This window comes from Zootoca vivipara, chromosome 11, assembly GCF_963506605.1.
Source record: "Zootoca vivipara chromosome 11, rZooViv1.1, whole genome shotgun sequence".
NCBI classification, from domain to species: domain Eukaryota; kingdom Metazoa; phylum Chordata; class Lepidosauria; order Squamata; family Lacertidae; genus Zootoca; species Zootoca vivipara.
The window spans coordinates 44,706,519-44,729,679 of NC_083286.1; the positions used below are offsets into that span (position 1 = coordinate 44,706,519).

The 23,161-nt window shown below is 40.3% G+C and overlaps 1 protein-coding gene across 1 annotated transcript; it reads left to right on the plus strand.

Moving 5' to 3' along the window:
- Positions 1–1,272: 1,272 nt before the first annotated feature.
- Positions 1,273–23,161, plus strand: PAIP1 (poly(A) binding protein interacting protein 1). The gene is made up of 11 exons (XM_035100695.2): positions 1,273–1,779; positions 7,075–7,223; positions 8,743–8,931; positions 12,988–13,100; positions 14,261–14,372; positions 15,930–16,055; positions 17,979–18,085; positions 18,788–18,905; positions 19,019–19,073; positions 20,368–20,461; positions 21,575–23,161. Exons 1-11 carry the CDS (start codon positions 1,524–1,526, stop codon positions 21,672–21,674), a joined length of 1,419 nt encoding a protein of 472 aa, XP_034956586.2. The 5' UTR covers positions 1,273–1,523; the 3' UTR covers positions 21,675–23,161.

Below are 23,161 nucleotides of genomic sequence, written 5' to 3' on the forward strand. Positions count from 1 at the left end.
CCATTTCTACACCCAAAAAGCAGGACATTTCAGGGATTTTCCTGGCATAATGTTGCATGGCCAAAAATGGCTTATCTTCTGAGTTAGGCTAATAAAACTCAGAGACAAGAGGAGTTAGGAGTCCATTTTGTTTATTGCGAAGCAATAGGCTGCAGTCGAATCATTTCGCAAAACTGCAACCCCGCCCAATGTGGGGCAGAGGAATTTATAACATTTCAGATAAAGAATTTTGATTTAACCAATCACATAAATCATTACATCGTTGTATATTTAATATTCATCATTACCTCATTTCATATTTAATACACATGCGCAATTAGCATCACTACTAAACTTTGATTCTCACCGTGATCTGTTACATATTGTTAGTTTACATGCACCTGTGTTACGTGTGGATGTAACAATTTATGTTCTAGTTTATGAATTGCGTCTTTGTGATTGACATATTAGCTGACCTATCCCAGTAGGGATGGCTTCTTGCTGAATCATCAGTTTCTTTAAAGCATCAGGTTACCATAACTCTTCTAATATAAGCATATTCCAAGATTTATAGGGATTTATAAGCATATTCCAAGATTTATTGGGATTTTCGTTATCACCTTAATTGTGGCCCTTTGGCTTCCTGCTACATTATGGCAAGCCTATTACTGTATTTGGCATGTGCTTATGTCCATTCTGTATAGGGGGAAAAAGACAAAACAAAAAATAAAAAAGAGTGGCCTGGTTTAGCCAATTAAACAGTGTCAATTGAAGGGATTATTTTCATTCTACTGTATATTGAATTTTTGTGAGAGAGCACACCTATGCGTGTGTGAGAGAGAAGGCCCAAATCAAGGATGGGAAACCTGGAGGGGCTCCAGATATTGGACTACAACTCCCATCAGCCTCAGCCAGCATGGCTAATGCTTATGCATGATGGGCGTTGTAGTCCAACATCTAGGGAGGGGGGCATCCCCCCATAAGGTCCTGGCTTTGTATCCACTAACAATGCACATAAACAGATTTCTCTCTCTGGGGTGGAAGCCTGTCTGGTAGGTAACAACACTTCGTGCATTTGACGTGGGCGGACTGCACCCCACAATAGCTTTATGCCACCACAATAGCTTTGTTATGGAGCCGATTTAGGAGCCCTGGAGGCTCTCGCTCTCTCTCTCCACAAGTGGGGTCCCGTTAGGCCCCGCGCGTCGCCATGGCGACACGGGAGCGAGGGGAGGCCTCCGGGGCGCTGCGAGGCGCTGTGAGCCGAATGGGGGAAACGCAACAAGCGTCCCTGACTGAGCGTGAGAGGGGGGCGTGTGTGCGTCTCGTTCGCCTTTGGTGGCTGGCGGTGTGTGGGGACTTCACCCCACCCCGCTCCGCCTGACCGGGAAGAGCGAGCTGCAGGAGGAGGAACCGAAAGTGAAGCGGCTTGCTTCGGTGCAAAGGGAGGAAGCGGGGGTCGGGGCGGGCGCCTGCCGCTTGCGGGCCGAGGAGGACTCGGGTGGTTTCCCTCATGAGGAAGAGGCGGGCCTGAGGAGGCCGACATGTCCGACAACGGCTTCGACCGGGCTCCCGGTGCGGGTCGAGGCCGAGGGGGTGGGGCTCCTACGGCTCCGGAGAGCGGAGCCCGCTTGGGGATGAGCGGAGGAGGAGGAGGAGGAGGCAGCACCAGCGGCGGCAGCACCAGCGGCGGAAGAGGCTTCGGGGCTCCGCCGCAGCTCCTCAAGCAGGGCTTCGCGCACCACCAGGAACCCCTCCGGCCGCCCAAGACGGCGCCCCCGGGGGCCGGCGTCGCTGCAGGTATTTGGCCCGGCGCCGCTTCCTGCGCAGTCCCTTCACGCCCTCTCTCCCACTTTCCTGTTTATTATTATTGTTGTTGTTGTTATTTTTATTATTGTTATTATTATTATTATTAGGAAGTGGAAATGGGGTGGCCGACCTCCCCGCATAGCCTTGGCCTGTCGTTGGGAACCTCCTTCCACGCAGTAGTAGCTGAGCAAGAGAACATAGGAGCCAACTCCTAGGGGCCGGGAGGTCTTTTTTCCCCTCCCCCAAATAAAATATTTGAGGGGTTCCCCCCCAGGTTTATGGGCATTGCCATTCCAAGGGTGTGCGTGCACTGCGTAATGTGATCGATTATGCGGGGCGGGGGTCTTACCTGCCCCCCCCCCGCGCAGTATATTATTCAAGTTGGCACCCCTGGCAGAAAGTGTGCAAACCTTGTGTGGTTCCCCACCCCCCTCTTCCATCTCCACGGCCCTTGTACTCCGTCCAGTCTCCCTCGGGTGAATTTCGGGCTATGCAGGGGCGCCTTTGGAGGGAGATTTGTGTGTGTGTGTGTGTGTGTGTGTGTTGGGGGGGGGGAGACGAGAAATCGTCGCTCCTCCCCATTCAACCCTGTATATTGGTGTCTCGCGCCATGCTCCGCTATTCCTCAAGAGCACCTCTATTTCTGGCCGGCTCCGCATACTGGGTGACTATATTTATTTGCGTCGGCGGCCCTGCTGTAGTAATTATATCACTGGGCTGTGTTGAAATGCACCCTGTTGGTGTTTCTATCTCTATCTCCCATCCACCTCTCCGCCAATGTTTTTGCCATTTCATCCCGAATATATGCAGAGACGGCCCTTTGAACTTCGGGGAGAATTGAAGCCTGCAGTCCTTTGCTGATTTTCTTTGGGAATAAACCCTCACTGGCCATGATGAAGTTAGGTCCCTTGTAGGGTAGAGCCTGAAATCTCTTTGGTTATTGGAATGGCACTTCTGTTGTCCTGATTTAAATTCTCTGGGCAGGGACAAAGAATGGGATTAGGATTATTACGTTACCAAGAGCTAGGTGCACCTTAAAAAAAAAAAAGTTTGGGATGATGTGTCATCTTCCCTGCATGCCCCTTCCTCTCTGTAGACCAGGGGTCGGCAACCTTTTTCAGCCATGGGCCGGTCCACCGTCCCTCAGACCATGTGGTGGGCCGGACTATATTTTTGGGGGGAGGGGATGAACGAATTCCTATGCCCCACAAATAACGCAGAGGTGCGTTTTAAATAAAAACAAACATTCTACTCATGTAAAAACACCAGGCAGACCCCACAAATAACCCAGAGATGCATTTTAAATAAAAGGACACATTCTTCTCCTGTAAAACCATGCTGATTCCCAGACCGTCTGCGGGCTGGACTTAGAAGGTGATTGGGCCGCATCCGGCCCATGGACCTTAGGTTGCCTACCCGTGCTGTAGACTGCCCTTGAATGCGGTCTGAAATAGATATGTATGGTTACAAACAATGTGTCAATTGATATTTGTGCAAGTTTGCTAGTGTGTAGTGCAGTATGTATCATTTGACCTTCCCATTCCATTAATTGGAAATCTGGTCCATATACTGGTATGTTTCTCACTGCGTGGTAAGATAGTACTGCTGATTAGAGAGGAATAAAAAGGTAAAGGTAAAGGACCCCTGACAGTTAAGTTCAGTCGCGCGAACGACTCTGGGGTTGCAGCGCTTATCTCACTTTACTGGCCGAGGGAGCCCACATTTGTCCACTGACAGTTTTTCCGGGTCATGTGGCCAGCATGACTAAGCCACTTCTGGCGAAACCAGAGCAGTGCACAGAAACACTGTTTACCTTCCCACCGGAGCAGTACCTATTTATCTACTTGCACTTTGACGTGCTTTTGAACTGCTAGGTTAGCAGGAGCTGGACTGAGCAACAGTGTTTGTTTTTCTTCATTTTCCTATCTGAAGTCTATCCTCACTTATTTGAAAGCAAGTTATTGTGAATTAAGTTTTTAAGTATACACTCAGGATTGGGATGGATAGCAGCCCAGTCATAAACATGATCATTCGGAGTAAGTTCTGGATAGTTCAGTTTAGTTGTGCATAGGGTTGCATTGAACCCGGTGAAACATGCATTAAAGTAAGCATGTTTAGGGGATTACAGTACTTTGAACTCTTCATGGAGCTTTTGTGCACCTGTGGAAAAGGGCTGTCTTGAAACTCAACCAACATTTTACCCAGTGTTAATTTTAATTACTGATTCAAAATATAAAAAGCAATTAGTTATACATATAAGATTGCAAGAAGGCTGACACTTGAAACATGAGGATTCAGCAGTAAATTTGACTGAAATCTGTAGCTGCTTCTAAGGAAGTTTCTTATGTATTTTATTTTTACCACACTTCAATTAAAAATGTTCAAGGCAATTATACAGGGCTTAGACTTTAAAACTGAGCAAGGTGGCAAGATTCCCACATCTTGTGTACTGCATTTAAAAGAAGTTGTTGTCTTTGAGGAAGCAGCTACACAGTAAATTAGGAAAGCAGAATATGTTATCAGCTGTAAATAAGTGCCTCGCTTGCCTTAACCCTAAAATTTTGGACAGACAACATATTCATTAAAAAACTCAGTTTGTAAACTTTTTGGGACAAAGTTGCTTATGTCTGCCATCCATAACATAGAATATACATTGATAATACGATAAACTTAATTATGGGTTTTATCCAGTTGGTGCCCTTGATTCAGCAGGAGTTATCTGGTAACAGAGAGGAAATGATTTTTTACTGATCTGACATCCCCTTTTGAGTCCCTGACAGCCTTAAAATCTGTTGTGGGAGGGGGGTTAGGGGACACTCCAGAACATGTTTTTGGAGATTGCAGGGGACAGGGAAATGAGCTGGAATCTCCTCTCCTCTGTTTGTTGACACCTTTGCTGGAGCAACAGCAACAGGATTCTACCCTATGAATTAAAATGCCTTCTTAAATGCAATTAAATACATTTCTCCACCAACAGAAAGACTGACACATGTCTGCTATTTTGTCTGAAATGTGGCAAAAGGGCTTTATACTTAATATATACCTTAACCTTTGAATATTTTTCCTCTTATACATGTCCAGGAAAAAGGTTTATGTTTTGGTAATGCAAAACTTTGCTTTATTCTGTGTAATCTTCAGTGCATAAGAATTATTAGTTTGTATTTGTAAGGGGTGCACAAGAAGCTGTCATGGTAAGACCTGTTGACTTAAGGAGTGTGAGATACATAAATATATACACACACAAACAAGAATCTTTATTTACATTCCCAGGCAAAGCTATGTGTAAGATCCCAAATTCAAGCTCTGTTTGAATTGAAAGAATGGGGACAGCCTAATGTCTTCAATATCTAATGCCAAATAATTCAGTTTTTTTAACAGTTACAGTCCCCAATTATACATTTAATATATATATATATAAGTGATTATATTATATTCAGATTTGATTTAAATAAAATGCATCCCAGAAATTCTTCGAAATGCATTCTAGTGGCTAGGGAATACATAGGTTATAGTACAATCTTCTGTGTGATCTAAGAGAGCTATGGTGGGTTACCAGATGATTACACTCCAGTCTTAATAGCTAGCTACAATCTAGGCAATCCCCAAACTTCGGCCATCCAGATGTTTTGGACTACAACTCCCATCATCCCTGACCACTGGTCCTCTTAGCTAGGGATCATGGGAGTTGTAGGCCAGAACATCTGGAGGGCCGCAGTTTGGGGATGCCTGCAACAGATTGACTGAGTGGGGGACTTGTTCAGATCCCCATTTCAGTACCATCTTAATAGACAATCAATCATCAGTAGTGTAGATTCAAATGTTCATTGATTTTGTTTCTCTGTTCACAAACTTCCTACACTAGGGGTTTCTTGACTGGTCCATGGACCACCAGTGATTCACAAGCTTCATTCAGGTGGTCTGCACCATGTCAGCATAAAATATTCATCTTGATTTGTAATTGTATTTTATTGCTTTTATTTATTATGATGTAGTATTGTATTACAGTTTGAAGGCATTCAAACTGTAATACAATAAAATCATGTATAAGAAATAAAAGCAATTAAGAAAGCAATTAAAAATAATGCAGTTATCTAGCACAGAGTATTGCAATAGCTATAGCAAGCAGGAAATATTTAGTGGTCAACCAGGATGCTCAGCAGTTTTCAAGTGCTCTGTGCAATAAAATATTTGGGAACCAGTCTTTTTTAATCTTAGTATATAATCCAGTGGTTCCTGGGAGAGCATCCCAGCAGCCATAGGATAAATTGGACCCCTCCTGCTTAAGTCAAAAAAGGAAATCTGAGGTTAAGAGTTTAGCTCTCCAGTGCTAGAAGTTCCTCTGAAGTCCTGACCCAACTGATATTGGAGCTTCAACCCAACATTGGTAGGATAAAACAGGTGTGTGTCAGGTGATTCTAAGAAACTGCTTCAATCCAATGACCTCCCTCACCTTACCCTCTTGTTATTACCAATGAGGTGGGGGGGGGGTTAAAAGGCATGTCCCATTGACCTCTGCTGGAAATGAGTGGAAGGGCACTCTCTCTGTTCTGCCCTGCCAACTTGAGCCCAGAAAGGCATAGGATGAGATGATAGAACTGCCTTGGAATTTAGCTCTCTGTCTCTCACACACCATTTCACCATTTAGGATTGTGGGCTTTAATAATAGATTGGACTTTGAGTGGATTCTTTTTCTTTCTTTTTTCTCTTTGAGATTCAGTCTTCCCTGAATTTCGCTTCTCCCTCCCCCCCCCTGCATTTTTCCTCATGTGTCTTGTCTATTTAGATCATGAGCCTGTAGGCAGGGACATTTCTCTGCTAAAGGGCAGGGTATAAATTTTATTCTCACATTTGGGGTTTTCCTGATGTGGTATGATGCAGCTCTTTATAACTTAATGAACGCCATGTATATTAACAGCCAGCTATATGTTTGTGGCAAGAACTGTCTCTAAATTGCATATCTTCTATAGTAAAGGAATAAAGCCATTTCTGAGCTGTCATAGAACTGCCTTGTGTTTAAGAGACTGCACTAGAATGATAGTAAGGTCTTTTAATTCTTCCTAGCTTTAAAGTTGAGCTTAGTTTCCTTTTTCCATGGTTGACCCTGACAAAAGTGATTTATTTAAGTGCTAATGGCTGCATAATGTCAATAGTGAGAAAAAGAAACAATGAGCACAAGAGCAAGTATGTCAACAAGATTTTGGGAGCCCAGTACCCTGTTGGGGGGTATTTTAATTGACTTCTGGTTGCTACATGCAAACTCAGTTTCTTCATATTTTAAATTTTCAGAACAGGCAAGAGCTACATCTTTACCAGAAAAAAATAGTTCTAATTCAGGAATGGCTAAACCTCAGGTGGTTGTGGCTCCAGTGGTAATATCAAAACTTTCTGTGAATGCACCTGAATTTTACCCCTCAGGATATACCCCTGATCTTACAGTAAGTATTTAGCCTCCTCTCTCTTCCATTTCCAAGCAAGTGAGGCCAATGTGAACATTCTGCTAGACTTGTTAATCTTCTTTGTAAGAAATGACTTTGATCTTGGAAGCTGAAACATTCCATCCCATAATTTCTCTTGGTGTTTTAGAGATCCTTAAACACCAAATGGTTTAAAATGAAGCAATCTCCCACCCATAGACACTTCAGTGCTGCTGTGCGTCTGCAACTTTTGATTTGTCTAATATTAGGTCAGCTAAGCAATCTGTAAGCAACATTTCCAATTTGCTGAAATTTTGAGAATGCCTTAGGGACTGCTTGAAAAAGTTTGCTCTTGAATGACATGGGGTTTTGTGGATAAAGCCTTCTAATAGGCCCCAGCTATTTAAAAATATATGTATTAGTAGTGTGTATATGTAAAAGTATTTACTTCACTAATATCTAGCTGACTGATCTAAGAGGACAGCCTCTCCCTCTTTTTTGATTATGTGCCAGTACTGCACACAGCACATTATTAATATTATTAACAGTGCTTGACTTCAAATACCCTTCCGTAAAACTAAGTATCTTTTGCTATCATGTAACACATGGGTTGCCATTGTGGATTTGGGGAAGGCTATAAGTGGGAAGGGGAGGCAGAAAGTCCATTTATATACAGTGGTGCCTCACTAGACGAAATTAATTCGTTCCACGGGTCTTTTCTTATAGCGAAAAAATCGTCTAGCGAATCCCATAGGAATGCACTGAAATTTTTTTGCCCATAGGAACGCATTAATTGAATTTCAATGCATTCCTATGGGAAACCGTGATTCGCTAGACGAATTTTTCGTAATACGCATTCGTCTAGCGAGGCAACCTCCACTCGAAATATCCTTTCGTTAAGCGGAAATTTCGTTAAGCAGGGCATTCGTTAAGCGAGGCACCACTGTACTGTGTCTGATCTGTATGAAAAAATCAGCTTGCTTGGTTTTTTGCAGTAGCATCTCTGAACAGCAACAATGTTTACATTGTATATATGCACATAATAATTACAAAATGAATAAATGTAGAAGATTTTTGTTGAGGAAAAACATTAGCTAATAAGAGTGTGTGTGCACGTGTGCTTGTGTGTGTGTATACACACAAACAAATTCCAATGCCATTCCAACTGCCTAGCTGAAACAGCTCCTGGTGAGTGAATTGGGCATCCTGTGCCTGTGACATACCACCCAGTCTTGTTGTTATATATTATTTTACAGTAGCTATAATTTACCGTAGCTGTAATTTACCAACAGCAAGAATTCATGGTGTGTGGACAGGACAGCATGGCTCACCACAACACATTTGTTAACAAGGCCCCCTAGTAGAACTTTATGTCCAGTTTAAGACTGTTCCAGGGTTGTGTGTTTTTTAAACTTCAGGTTGCTTTATTTATTTATTTTGCCTTCCACTATTACTGTATTGGTAAATATAAGTTGTTGAAGCCATTTGTATGAGAACTGATAATAAGTTTAATTCCAAAGCTGACTATAATCGCTTTTAGGAATCTTCTTTGGAAGATGGTTGTGATGGATTTCCAACTCTAACAGAATATGTGCAGGACTTTCTCAACCACCTTGCAGAACAGCCGGCTTGTTTTGAAACTGAAAGAGCACATTTTTCAGAAACCGTAAATGCTTGTGTCACTACAGATGAAGCATTACAAGAACTTGTTGAGCTCATATACCAACAGGTAGAGTGTGTGTGTGTATATATATATGTGATGTTTGATGGGCAGGTTGTATAATATATATATAATATATCTACATGAATTTCTAATCTCACAGAAACATGGGATACATCATGTTTGCTTTTATTAAAATAAAATAAAAGATTGAGCCATTAGTAGCTTTTGAAGATCAGGATCTTAATTGTTTATACTAAAGATGAAACTTTTCATACAATTGTAGATTTGGAAGGGACTCAAAGGTAAGCTACTCCAACCCCCCACAATGCAGGAATCTCAACTAAAGCATCCATGATATGACTATAAAACCTCAAATGAAGTTAAGTTCACCACCTCCCAAGTGAGACTGTTCTACTGTCAAATAGCTCTTACTGTCAGAAAGTTCTTCCTGATGTTTAGTCAGAGTCTTCTTTTTTGCAATTTGAAGCAATTGGTTCAAGTCCTGCCCTCCAGAGCAGTAGAAAACAATCTTACTCCATCTTCCATGTGGCATCCCTTTTGATATTTGAAGATGCCTATCAGTATCTCCTCTCTGTCTCCTCTTGTTCAGGCTAAACATAACCAGTTCTCTCAACCATTCCTCATAGGGCTTGGTTTCCAGACCCTTGATCATCTGGGTTGCCCTCTTCTGCACACGTTCCAGCTTGTCAGTATCTTTAAATTGTGGTGCCTAGAACTGGGGACAGTTTTCCATGTGTGGACTGACAGGGGCAGAATAGAGCAGGACTATTTCCCTTGATTGCTACACTATACTTCGTTTGATGCAGCCTAGAAGAGTGTTTGCTTTTTTGCAGCTGCATCACACTGTTTACTCATAGTTACAGGTAGGTAGCCGTGTTGGTCTGAGTCGAAGCAAAATAAAAAAATTCCTTCAGTAGCACCTTAAAGACCAACTAAGTTTATATTTTGGTATGAGCTTTCGTGTGCATGCACACTTCTTCAGATACACTAGAAACAGAAGTCACTGTTTACTCATGTTAAGCTTGTGGTAAACTAAGACCTCTATATCCTTTTCACATTTACTACTGGCAATCCAGGTGTCCTCCATCTTATATTTGTGCACCTGATTATTCCTGCACCTGATTATTCCTGTCTTACATTTGTCCCTATAAAAATTCATTTTGTTAGTTTGGGCCCAATTCTCCAATCTGTTAAGGTCATTCTGAATTCTGATTCTGTCTTCTGCAGCATTAGCTACCCCAGTTTGGTTTCATCTGCAAATTTGATGAGCATCCCTTCAGTTCCTTCACTCAAATGTTTTATAAAGACATTGAACAACTATGGGCCAAGGACAGAATCCGGTGGTACCCCACTTGTCACTTTCTTCCAGGAGGATGAGGAACCATTTGTGATCACTTTTGGGGTTCGGTCGGTCAACCAACTACAAATCCACCTAAGAGTTACCTTGTCCAGCCCACATTTTACCAGCTTCTCCACAAGAAGATAATGGGAAACTTTGTGAAAAGCCTTTCTGAAATCAAGATAAGACTACATTCCCCTGATACACCAAGCTTTTAACTCCTATCAGAAAAAGAAATGAGGTTCATCAGACATGGCTTATTATTGAGAAAGCCATGCTGGGTCTTAGTTATCACAGCATCCTCTTCTAAGTGCTCACAGACTGACTGTTTAATTATCTGTTCTAGGACCTTTCTTGCTATCAGTGTCAAGCTGACAGGTCGGTAGTTGTCTGGACTTCACCTATTCTCCAAGTATTCTCAAAGATTAAAGACAAAGGCTCTGAGATTACATCTGCAAGTTCCTTTAGTATCCTTCTGTGCAGCTCATCAGGCCCTGGAGATTTCAAGTAGCTGGGTATTCCCTTACCACTTTTCCCTATATTGGACTGCAGCTCCCTCCTTGCATCATTTAATCTGTTACTACCAGGCTGGACACTGCTTTCATTTTGGGAAAGACAGAGGCAAAGTAGGTGTTGAGCAGTTCCATCTTTTTCTCTGTCACCCAGTAGCATTTGTCAATCTTATCCATGCAGAGGACCTACTACTTGCTTGTTCTTCTTCTTGCTTTGAACATAGCTAAATAAACCTCTTTTACAAGCCTGAGTTCATTCTGAGCTTTGACCCTCCTAACTTCCCTGCAACTGTTGCCTATTCATGTATACTCTTCTCTTGTGATTTCCCCTTTCTTCCATTTCTTATACTGTACATGCCCTTCTTACATCTCAGCTCATCTCAGCTTCCTTCCATGGTTCCTAGTACCGTGCTTTCACTTCGTTGATCAGCTCTTCCTTGATAGTGAGGACCAACTCCTTGCAATTTTGCCATGCAAGTTTAAAATAGTGACAGAAAGGTGTGTACCTTTGAATAATGGGCTACAGAATGATGATGCTCTCTCTGTTTTTTAAAGTCTGGTATGAAGGAAACCTACATTCTGTGATATAGCTTAGAAATATTTGTTTAATCTTCACTGAATGTATTTTACTACACAAAGCAAATGAAAAAGGGTAACCAGCTCTTATATCCAACGTATTATTTTTTCCCTTTTGGGGGGCAGTTCATTTGCTTTATGAAACTTTACTGTAACCTACTTAAAATTCCAGGAAATGTTTTAAAAATAGAATATTAGTTCCAGTTTCAATGCTCTTAGTGTCATATTTCACTGAATAATAAGCTAAGGTCAGGGCACGTGTAAATGCCAATTCAGAAATCAAAGTTTAAGTAGGACTTCTTAGATATGAAATATGATCCCTTTTTTCACTTGCATCCTTCTCCAGTGTTTGTTTACTGAGATGTAACGCCTTCTGTGTTCAATATGGCCTACTCCAAAGGAAATACATATTGCTTTCTGAGGCTACTTAATGTTGTTTTTGCAATATCATTCCTTACTTCTGTTAGTTGGCAGTTCAAGCCATGGGCATTGCGTACTTTTGTCTTACTAGCCATACATCCAAACTGGAAGATGACCCAATTAATTTTAAAGGCTGAATCTTTAAAGCAGAGCTTTCCAAACTTTCCATGTTGGTGACACACTTTTTAGATATTCATCATTTTGCAACACAGTAATTCAGTTTTATTAGCAAAACGGAGGTTAAACTAACCCCTTTCCAGCCCCGGGACGAGTGCGGGGAGGGTTTGCGCGACACCTACACACTGCAGCCGACACACTAACGCAGGGGTTGACAACCTTTTTCAGCCGTGGGCCAGCCCACCGTCCCTCAGACCATGTGGGGGGCCGGACTATTTGGGGGGGGGGGGTGAACAAATTCCTATGCCCACAAATAAAAGCACACATACTACTCATGTAAAAACACCAGACGGGCCCCACAAATAACCCAGAGATGCATTTTAAATAAAAGGACACATTCTACTCATGTAAAAACATGCTGATTCCCGGACCGTCCACGGGACAGAATGAGAAGGCGATTGGGCCGCATCCGGCCCATGGACCTTAAGTTGCCTGCCCCTGCTCTAACATGTCACAACACAGTTTGGAAAGCTCTGCTTTCTGTCACTTTGCTAACATTACCATGTATCCTGTAGTTTTTATATTTCACAGTGCACTGGTTTTGACATCTTTTCCTGCTCCTGGTATTGTATAAATTCAGCTAGATAATATTTGCTATCAAATGTTGAGGATGTAGAAGATGTCTTTTGCCAAAAGCGAATTTGAAACCTCATGGAAGTTTTGAAAATGAGGACAGAGACCTTGAATTGAACTCTTATCAATTAGAGGACTCCGTACAAAGATAACTCACAACTACTTACTGAGATGGCTGTGACTTGGGGGGGGGGGGTAGCAGGGTTGCAGCTGTGGTACTGAAGGGAAAAGCAAGGAACTAAGTGTTTCAGAGACCAAAATTATACCAAGGGGGCACATGAGTATAAGAAAGGATGCATTATAATAAATAAGAACTGAGTTAACTGACCCTTAGAGGAGGTCTAGCAGCTGGTGGTTGCTGGGGCCTTTAACAAAACAGTGATTTCTGGTTAGCTGAATATTGTTCTTTTCAAGTTCTTGTGGAGGAGTCAAGGAAAATATTTTAAGTACAAGAAATCCACAGCATTTTGTAATTTTAATTCCAATTATTCTTTTGTTTGAAAGGCTACATCTGTTCCGAATTTTTCTTATATGGGAGCAAGGCTGTGCAATTATCTTTCTCATAATCTCACCATTAATCCACAAAGTGGCAACTTTAGACAATTACTGCTTCACAGGTCAGTATCTGTATTTTTATGACATTAAACAGTCATGCTCAAAATTGGCTTGATTTTCTTGTGTTTCTTCCCTGCTTAAACATCTGATTCAAGAGATTGCCCAATGGACTACCAGAACAATTTTATTCGTTGCATAATTATATTCTGCCCCCTTTACATCAGAGGCATTTTGGGATTTTTGATTCATTTTGCTTCGTTTCTTATCTCCACCTCTTTTCAAATGTTTTGGCTGGCATGTTCTAGTAAGTAAAATTTACAGATTTTATAGTAATGAAGGAGAAGCTGTTGATAGTCAACCAGCCTTAATTCAGTCTGTGTATATTCTATATTCTCTCCATGTTTCCAAGAGTCCCAGCTTTCATTTTTAATGCAAATTTCTAGCCTGCATAATTGCAGAAAGCAAACCACCTGAGATTTTTTTAGATAAACAATCTGTTGTTTTTCTCCCCCACCCAACCAAGAATATGTACATTTGTGTGTGTATCTCTATGTCTTCCCATGCTTATAAATAATAGCATATATATAAACTTAACTGCAACTTGTATAACTTAGTGGGTAAAGAGGCTGGGTGCCTGTACTGAAGTCCAGCTTTTTTATTCTAACGAATGAAAAGTGATGAATATGCTTGGACAATCAGCTGGTATATTTTCTCTGGGTAGAATTCAATGTTGCCCTATTACAAACATTCTATCTGTGTAAGTGTTTCAGCATGCATTCACAGACACAGTTGGGATGGGTCTCTAGTATCTGGGGAAGTTTTGCCTCTTCACAATTGTATCTTGGACAACATCTCATTTTATATTGCATTATAGATCTTGGTGGAAGCTATTGACAATGAGTCAGTCCTATCTGCATATCCCTTTCTTAATTACACTGGAGTGTAACCGAACCCAGAAATATATAGCTAAATATACGAAGTGTGCATTTAAATTAATGGCAGCAATCTATTTGAGTAGTGAACAACCATACTCATGAAATGAAGCCCTGGATATGCAGGTGTTTCATTTATACGCCATCCCATTTTAATCTATCCTTTGCCTATTATTATTACCCATTAATACTGGCTTTTAACTGCAGGTTTTTAACTTCTGTATATTTTTTTGTATGACTAGAACTGACTGACATTGAAAATATTGCTGATTAAAACATGTCTTTTCTAGGTGTAGAAAAGAGTATGAAAATAGAGATGAAGCTGCCAAAGGAGATGAAGCTGCACGGAAAAGATTTCATGCATTTGTGCTATTTTTAGCTGAGCTTTATCTAAATCTAGAGGTAAAGGGATTTGGTTTTAAAAAAATCAGACTAGTGGTGAGAAAAGGATCTAAGTGTACATTTTGACTATAAGTCAAAAGCAGTAAAAATCTAAAAATAAGTATCATACCTTTAGCTTAGAGTTCTGTTATCTATTGCATAATTTCAGTAAAATTATTGTTTTCGTTAAAGTGTCCAAATCCCTGTTGAACATCCAAGTGCATTTTGCTTATTTACCAAAACATTGGATGGTGTGAACTATATATTCCTTAATGAGCATTTGGGTAGAATTCTGCTACTATCCTTTATCACTTTATTTCCCTAAGTAAAACTGCAATACACTCGTTTATTCTTAACATGAAGCATTTGTATCCCACTTGGCAGTTAGAAAGAGCTCCCATAACCACGATACCATTGGTAAGATGGTCACTGTTCTGAGGCTTACAGTATAAAATACATGAAGGGAAAAGGATTGGAAGGAGGGAGGGGGAAAACTTCAAGCACTATTTCCTAGTTAGTTCTTCTAATGACCATCTAGAATGGAAAGCATTTGAGGCCAAGAGGAGTCAAAAGTTGTTGGGTCTTTCAGCAGAACTGATGGAGAGACCTACCGGTACATTCCCAGCTCTTTCCCTCTCATGTAGCCTGATGGAATGGCTGCTGTAGATGACAAGGTTTAGTCTAGTTTCATTGTAGATTGAAGTATTTTCTTTCTTTTCTAACCAAAACTGAGAGTTTAAGGGAAGGGCCCAGAATATTCTTGAGGATTATTCAGACAGTAAAGTTAATCCAGAATTATTAGGTGATTAGGAATGCTAGTATGAATGTATCAATTTCTAAATACTTATCTGCCAACCAGCTTCCTAGAATTAGACTTCTTAAGCCTAAGTATCGTAGTGCAATTGGCAAATAAAGTATTTAGTGTGGTTAAGAAGCATTGATTTCAACAAGCTATTATAAAAGGTGGCTTTAAATTTCCTCTTAGCTATTCAAGTGTACAGAATCATTATTCCTGATATAACAAGCAGGCATAATATATATTTGCAGAACAAAGTATTCTTGTTGATTTTTAAAGGGGGGGGGGGAGACTTACTGATGCCGAAAAGAAACGTAGAGAAATGGCTCCCCAAAGCCAGAAAAGAAAGGGGAGGGAGTGTGTTCTTTAGTCACATACTTAACAGGGAAGAAGTTGCAGTGCTAAATTTTCAGAAAGAGACCCGAAGGTGGTTTAGCATACTGCCATCTGTGCTATTGGCTTTTCTTCGTTCTATGGGAGGAACAGAGTGGTTTGTTGAAAAAGCAAAGGCAGTCTATATGTGCTCAGGGCCTTTTTACTGTGTTCTTCCGGCCTAGTAAAAGTATTTTTTTACTTCCTATCCCAGATATAATGTATAGACCCCTGATCATGGGCTTTTGGTTCATGGTTCCATAAGCAGCTAGTTTTATATAAGAAAATATAATTCCAGACACTTGGGCTTAAATGACTTGCAATATTTTTAATTTTGAAGTCATCAAACAGTGGTTCCAAACTACACTAATTTTAATGGCATGGAAACATTCATGTATACATTTTTATAGGTAAAAGGAACTAAAGGTCAGCTAACCCGAGCAGATATTCTTCAGACTGGACTTTATGAATTACTGAACACCCTTTTCTCTAATCCTGTGGACAACAATTTAACCTGTGCGGTGAAGCTACTGAAAGTATGATGTTTTCATTATTGCGTTGTGTAGTTGTGTTCTTGTATCTATTCTGGAGAACTTTTGTTAAAATGGTACTAAAACTGATTCAGACATTAATTACTTTGATAAAAGTAATTTAATAAAATTTTCATATGCAGGCATAGTGGATAAAAGTGGTGAACATGGCCTGTTTTTGTGGGGGGTGCAGTTTAATCTTCACTCACTCATGAAGTTCACTGGCTGGACATATCTCAGACTAAACTACCTCGGAGGAAACATGAGAAGATATAGCTGTGATAAGTAACAGTCTCTGTTACATCACATTGGCTTTGTTCTTTTATGTGTAGAAGGACTTCCATCCATACAAGGTTACTTCAGCCTCAGACAATACATTCTACAGTGTTTTGACTAACAGAAGCAGCTTTTTAGGAGGCATAGAGGCTATAGTGTAGAGGGGGGAGGGTAGGAAAGCCATGGCAAGCAGAGGTTTGCTCATGCACATTTGGACCCAATTCATTATGTGTAATCATTTTAATCCATTTAACAGTATCAGTCAATCTTGAGAATATTGGGGGAGGAGGTAAATACAACCGCCCACCCATGCATTTCTGTAAGTATTAAGATCTGATGAAGTGAACATGCGTGAGGGCCAAACAAAGTTGTTGAGCTTTTCTTAGGATTTGACCCCAATAAGTAAGCTGCCACAGGGGATAGATGAAACCGGCTGGCATAGCTGCCAAGTTATCCCTTTTTTACAGGGATTTTCCCTTATGCTGAATAGGCTTCCTCGCGAGAAAAGTGAAAACTTGGCAGCTATGCTGGCTGGGGGGCTGGATTAGTCCCCCAAAACGGACTTTGGACATGCCTGATCTAAATGCATAAAAAGAATCAACTATTCACTGTCTTGAAAGAGGAGTTGAAGAGCACAAACCTGTGCCTGTTTGCTTACGAGTAACTCCCAGCCCTTGAAAGGAGACTTGCTCCTTCGTAAGTGTTTATAGGATTGCAGACTGGAAGAACAATCCAAACCCTTGTCAGGCTCACACTACCCAAGGTGGGGGTTGGTGGAAAAAGTCTTCTCTGGGCTGCAGCAGCCTAGGGCTAGCCTAGCGATGAGGCACCATGCTGTCCAGTGATGGTAGTGGTGCTGGCTCAGGATCTAGCTGCAGGTCCTGGGCCAGCTAATCCCTCCCCTAGAATGCTCTATTTTGAAGCTTTCTGTGGATTGCTGCTAGTAGGAAGCCCACCAGTGGTAATTCCGCCTGGCAGAACGGGGAGCTCCACACCAGCAGAAAGACACTAGGCAGAAGCCATCAGAGCTGTTTGGGGCTGGGCTGAATGAGACCCCTAGCCCCCGCCCCCATCCAAACCCTTTGCAGCATGTGAGATAAGGAGCTTGGATTCACCCTAATTGTATAATTTCTTCAATAATGTACAACACTATATCCTCAAGCAGAAGAGAGGCTGGGTTTATGACAGTGTCCTGTAAAATTCGATGTACTTTTCAAGTTGGATCCATGTTGTCCTTGGCTCTTTTCAGAATGTGATTAATCGTAAAAATAGGTTTCAAGAGCATTCAACCAATGGTGTGCAAAGCTTGGTGGTTTTATTATCTCCCCTACTATGACAACTCTTTAACAGAAGAATAAAGAGATCTGTGCATGAGGCTGTTACATATGTGTGGCATAACTGGAAGAACATCCAAGCAGCTTATTTCCATAGAAGGATATCCAAGTAGCTTAGATTTGCAGGGTGATGGGTTTCAATACTGCTTTTTTATTTTTATGTTGCTTTAAAAGGTTTTACATATTAAGCTGTTTAGAAATGCATTTAATCAATCAAATAATTAAAAAGTATTATGAAGGCCTTCATCACAGACCTAGTGATTGCAGAAATGTCATTAACCCATTCTGAAAATGTATGCTAATAGTATGTGTTCTTTAGTTGACAGGCTCAGTACTAGAAGATGCATGGAAAGAAAAAGGAAAGACTTATATGAATGAAATGATACAGAAAATTGAAAATGTTGTCTTGGATGCAAATTGCAGCAGGTAGTGAGAAAATTCATTGCTTCCTAGCTTTCCATTTGGGATGATTACTGTTCTTTGCCATCTCTTAAGGTGAAACAGCTTTTAAAGCTTTCTGATCATTACTGTAGTTAAGAATTGTTATTGTGGTATCTTTAATACAACTTGTGCTGAAATTTCTGACATGGTTTAAGTAATACTGCTTTCAAATATATCAGTCTTTGGTAATCAGTGGGTGGAGTCCAATTGATGCCATTGTGCACACTGATGCACTTTTGATCCAGTAGAGGAGGGGGGGGGGCGACTTTAGGCAATTCTCACTGCTGCCTGCATCATCCAGCACCCGAAAAAGCACCTCTAGAGGAAGAGCACATCAGCAAAAAATAGCCTTCCCTTCTCTTCAGGGGTGTGGTCACCAATGTCATGTTTGTGTTGACTGAATGAGAGTATTGACTTCAAATTCAAAGTTGAGATCTTCAGGTGTAGGGTGGTATAAAATTTAATAAATAAATAAATAGATGTAAATTATTACTTTCCAAATTAAATTGTCTTTGGCAATTAGTTAAAACATTGTTTTAAACTGAGTTCACAAGCAGCTGTAAATGAATAAGCAACAAGTATCAGTTTTGTTTTGTTTCTCCCTTATGTTCTGATTGCAAGCAGTGAGTACACTACTCCCTCATGTTGGAAATGCAGTGAGTTTTATTGTGTACTTTCTTTTTACAGAGATGTAAAGCATATGCTTCTGAAACTTGTAGAACTACGGTCAAGTAACTGGGGAAGGGTACAAATAACTTCAACATACAGGGAAGCAACTCCAGAAAACGACCCTAATTACTTTATGGTAATGAATACTTGTGTTTCCTCTTGCTTCAGATACATTTATCAGAAAATGTATAAAGTACTGATAAAATGTGGAAGTAGTTACTGATAAACGCAATCGTATTTTGATTTCAGAATGAACCAACGTTTTACACATCTGAAGGCGTGCCTTTCACTGCAGCAGATCCAGGTATGTCAACAACTTGATTGGGGGGGGGGCAGTTAAGCAGAAATTATCTGAGGAGCTCATGAAGTCTGATATTAAAGAAAACCTCTGTAAAAATGTACAGGCGACTCCCGTTTCAGGTGCGACCAATTTATGCACCACCCCACACTCATGCACAGCATTGAACCCAGAAGTGACTTCACTGAAACATCACTAAAGGAGCGGGGAAGAATGGGGTTTTAGCAGGCCTTTTCAGTGGGTTTGCAGTTTCACGCAAGTGCACAATGACCCGGAACAAAACCTCCGCACAAATGGGAAGTTTCCTGTATTAATGTTAGGTGGCATTCAACATTGAACAAGCTTGCCGCTTGGCAGATGGAACAATCACCCCCTTTCCTCTCCCCACATACTGTTCTGGGTGATCTCCTGACACCCACTCACACCCCTGGGCCAGTTTAAGAAGTGGGGGGGGGGTCCCATTGCTCAGGCAGAAGGCCTTGCACAGGGTTTCCACTAATGGGACTCTCTTAGTGAATCCCACCCATAGCTTTAATCTTAGTTATGGAAGGATTAGAGGGCACACCAGTCAGGAAGCTAAACAAGAACTTTGTTATCTCTCCCTATTCAACAAGAACAGAACAGCAACAGGAAACCCTTGACTCTGGCCAGGTACCTAAACAGTAGCCCTGTTCAGGTGTTAACACCTGACTAGGGAATGGCAACATGAATAGCCTTGGTATACTCCAGCAGCCTCAACCATGTTGTACAGGAAAGTCTGAAAGTGGTCAACTAACTGTTCAACTGGACTTGCTTAGAAGCCCCCTGCCGACCTTCCTGCTCAGCATGGGAAGACAGGGAGTGAAACTGGAATGCAGAACCATTACAGCTTTTCTCATTTCTTAGTGAATTATTAGCAACAAATGATAGAATTAAAATAAAGTTTTTCCTCTGTGATTGCTGTGAATCGAAGCCTTGTGGTATTCTACCCCTTTCTTGGCTCTTGCAACCTTTTTCCTTCATGAGAGTGTGAATTTGTGTCATTGCATCTGCTTGCTGAAGCAGTTTGTTAATTTCACCTAATCTTCTTAACCTTCCGTTGATGGAATGGAGTGCAACAAAGTGATGTGCCTAAAATCTTGCAAGTGGTACTCGAAACAGCATCACATTTACACTGATCATGCTTTGCACATCTGTTCCTTAGATACATCCAAACATTTATTTGTGTATTACTGACTGTACAGTTTTAGTTATGGGTATAGAGAATGAACTAAACTTTGAAATGCAGCTTAATTTTTTAAATAAAAAAAATCTCTCATAGATTATCAAGAGAAATACCAAGAACTCCTTGATAGACAAGATTTGTTTCATGAGTATGAGGAAAATGGAACAGACTTATCAGGAGCTGGAGATCCGTAAGTTCTTGTTTCAGTCTGACATTTTAATCTAGGCATATCCTGGCTTCAGTTTGTTGTTTGAAATCCTGAATTAGGGCACCACTTTTCAAGAGTGCTTTCATCAAAACCTGACCTTTAAAAAATAATAATCTTATAAGCAATGAAGTTTCTAATGGGTATGTCTCATCTCTTGTAATTTTGCTTCGTTGGCATTCTCTGGTGCACCAATCAAATTATATCTGTTTCTGCTAAAACAGTGTTGCTTTTGAAACTAAAATTTTTGTACATTCAGGAAAAACAGCTTGGCTCTGAGCAGAAAGCCTCTTCTGCTTACAGAATTTCTGTCTCAAACTTCACAGAAGAGCACTGCACAAGAAAAATTGAATTACTGTGATAGGGTTTCTTCCATTTGCACAAGATCATTTTCCTTTTTCTTATGAGGACTCCATATACTGTATTTAACTGTTTATAGCTTGAGTCTTCCACACATGTGTAGAACAAGCCATAGTGATTGGAGCACAGACAGTTGCTCAAAGGAAAAAAAGACTTGCTTTGCACTTGAGAGTATTAAGTGATGCATCACTGGGGAAACCCAGCCAGATGGGTAAGGGATAACAACAACAACAACAACAACAACAACAACAACAACAACAACAACAACAACAACAACAACAACAACCACCAAAGTTGAATCATATGCAATCTGACCATTAGGGCTTACTTTGCAGTTGCAGGCTCACTGTACCACAGCTCCAGAAACTTTATTGTGCAAAGTCTTCCACTAGCACTTGCATAGCATTTTGCAAAATCACTCTAATGAGTAAACTCATTGCTTTCACACTTCTTTGAATCCAGTGCTGTGTACCAGTAAGTTTCTTTTCTGAAATATTGCACAACCTTATTCCGAACACTTGAGCTTGAGTATTTTGTAATTGTAATGCAATTGGACAGGTGAACTTAGCTTGCGCAAAATACTTCCATGTCGAATTGGCGCAATCTGTTCTGTTCATTGTCAAGGCTACATATTGGTATAAAAATGGGGCTTTGATCCTGCTCTTTATCTTACTCTCAAAGATAAGTGTCTTCTGTGACTGGAAAAGATAGGCATCTAACATATGGATTCTTTTGTAGGTATTTTGATGATGATGATGACGACGATGAGATGGACCCAGAAATTGAAGAAGCATATGAAAAATTTTGCTTAGAATCAGAACGCAAAAGGAAACAGTGAAATGCTACACGTGAATAATAGTGTTGTGTTTTTTTAAAAGAAGAAAAACAAAAACCAGCATAGGTATGAATAGCAAATAGAAGGGATGGAAAATCTTTAATATCCATACCAAACAAAGGAAATTAAGTTTCTCCTAGCAGTTAAGTTATGCAATTTCCATTTTATCAAACAGAATCTGCCAAAAAAATGTAAACTTAAATCCTGTAACTTAAACAATGTGTATATATATATCATAGTTTATTTTATGTACAGTTAAATAAACAATGTTTTGACTGGAACAATTTTTTTTCAAACATTTCACATTAATATGCAAATCTAAGGGTTGCCGTGGTACATTATCACTTTTTTAAGAAAGGGAAATTCCTAGAATCATAAAATACACTATGACTTTGCAGTTGTACTTCCTCGCCTTTGTATAGGATATGGCTGTCATCCTGTATGTTTTAGGCTCGTGAACTGCCAAATGTTTCACAATCATGAAAACTACTACCCATCCACCCTGGGGGAAAATTGAAAATCTGCACATAGAGTATTGTTTTCAAACAGCTAAATATGGTAGGCATTTTAGTTCATAAAGGTTTTCAAACAAATTCACTTGGTTAAAATGTCAGGTTGGTGATCTCCCAAAATACTGGTTCAATTTAGATGTCAGGGTGGCATAAATGAGTTTGGAGGAACAGGCATGTCTTCCACATTTACTCTTCAGCCTAACCTCACATTTGATTCCTTCCTTCTGCCTTTCCTGATTTACCTTAGCCATAGTTTGCCATGATACATAAATTGAGCAAACTATGATTAGTGCTAATCAGGATTGCTTACAAATCATGGTTTGCAATCCTACTTCACAGTGACAGAGGAAAATGAAGTCACACCATTTCATCATTTACTTTCGAGAGAGAGTGATGTCTCAATTGAGGAATTATATTTGTTTTCCTCCCCATATTCTTCAAAAAAAAAGACATTATTCTGTTTTTAGTTCAATGTTGCACAATAATGTGTGTTGCTTTGAACTGTAATGCTCAGAAATTGGCATTTCTGTTACTTCTCAATTTGGTAATTTAGATACCATATACAATCATCACTTGTATAGAGCTAAACAGTTTTTTATTACGGAAAATAAGCCCTAAATGTTTGCTGGTTATTGTCCCTTCCCTTTTTAAGCATCTATTTTTGTCTTTATGACAAAAATAGGAACATGTCTTGCTTTGTTTTGGTTCCTCGTTTTATATTGAATAGATTAAGTAGAGCCTATTTCCTAACACAAGATGTGTGTGTGAAATTTCCCAAGAAGTAGGTAAAATAACTTATGTAAAGACAACAGAGGTTGTAAATATGCATGTAAATAGTGCTGTTTAATATTGCACTGTTATAACTTAGTACAGTTTGTGTCTGTTAACAAAGTTAGCATCAACTACATCTTTTGGCTGTTAATTTGTTTAGCTTATGAACATCCAATTTTGGAAAATAAACTCCTTTGTTTTGTTGGG

What these genes read in the sequence shown, in the direction of transcription:
- PAIP1 (XM_035100695.2), top strand. Translation starts at nt 1,524, where the DNA reads ATGTCCGACAACGGCTTCGACCGGGCTCCCGGTGCGGGTCGAGGCCGA. An exon ending in GATATACCCCTGATCTTACA is followed by an intron (nt 7,224 to 8,742) that starts GTAAGTATTTAG and finishes AATCGCTTTTAG; the next exon opens with GAATCTTCTTTGGAAGATGG. An exon ending in TTGAGCTCATATACCAACAG is followed by an intron (nt 8,932 to 12,987) that starts GTAGAGTGTGTG and finishes TTTGTTTGAAAG; the next exon opens with GCTACATCTGTTCCGAATTT.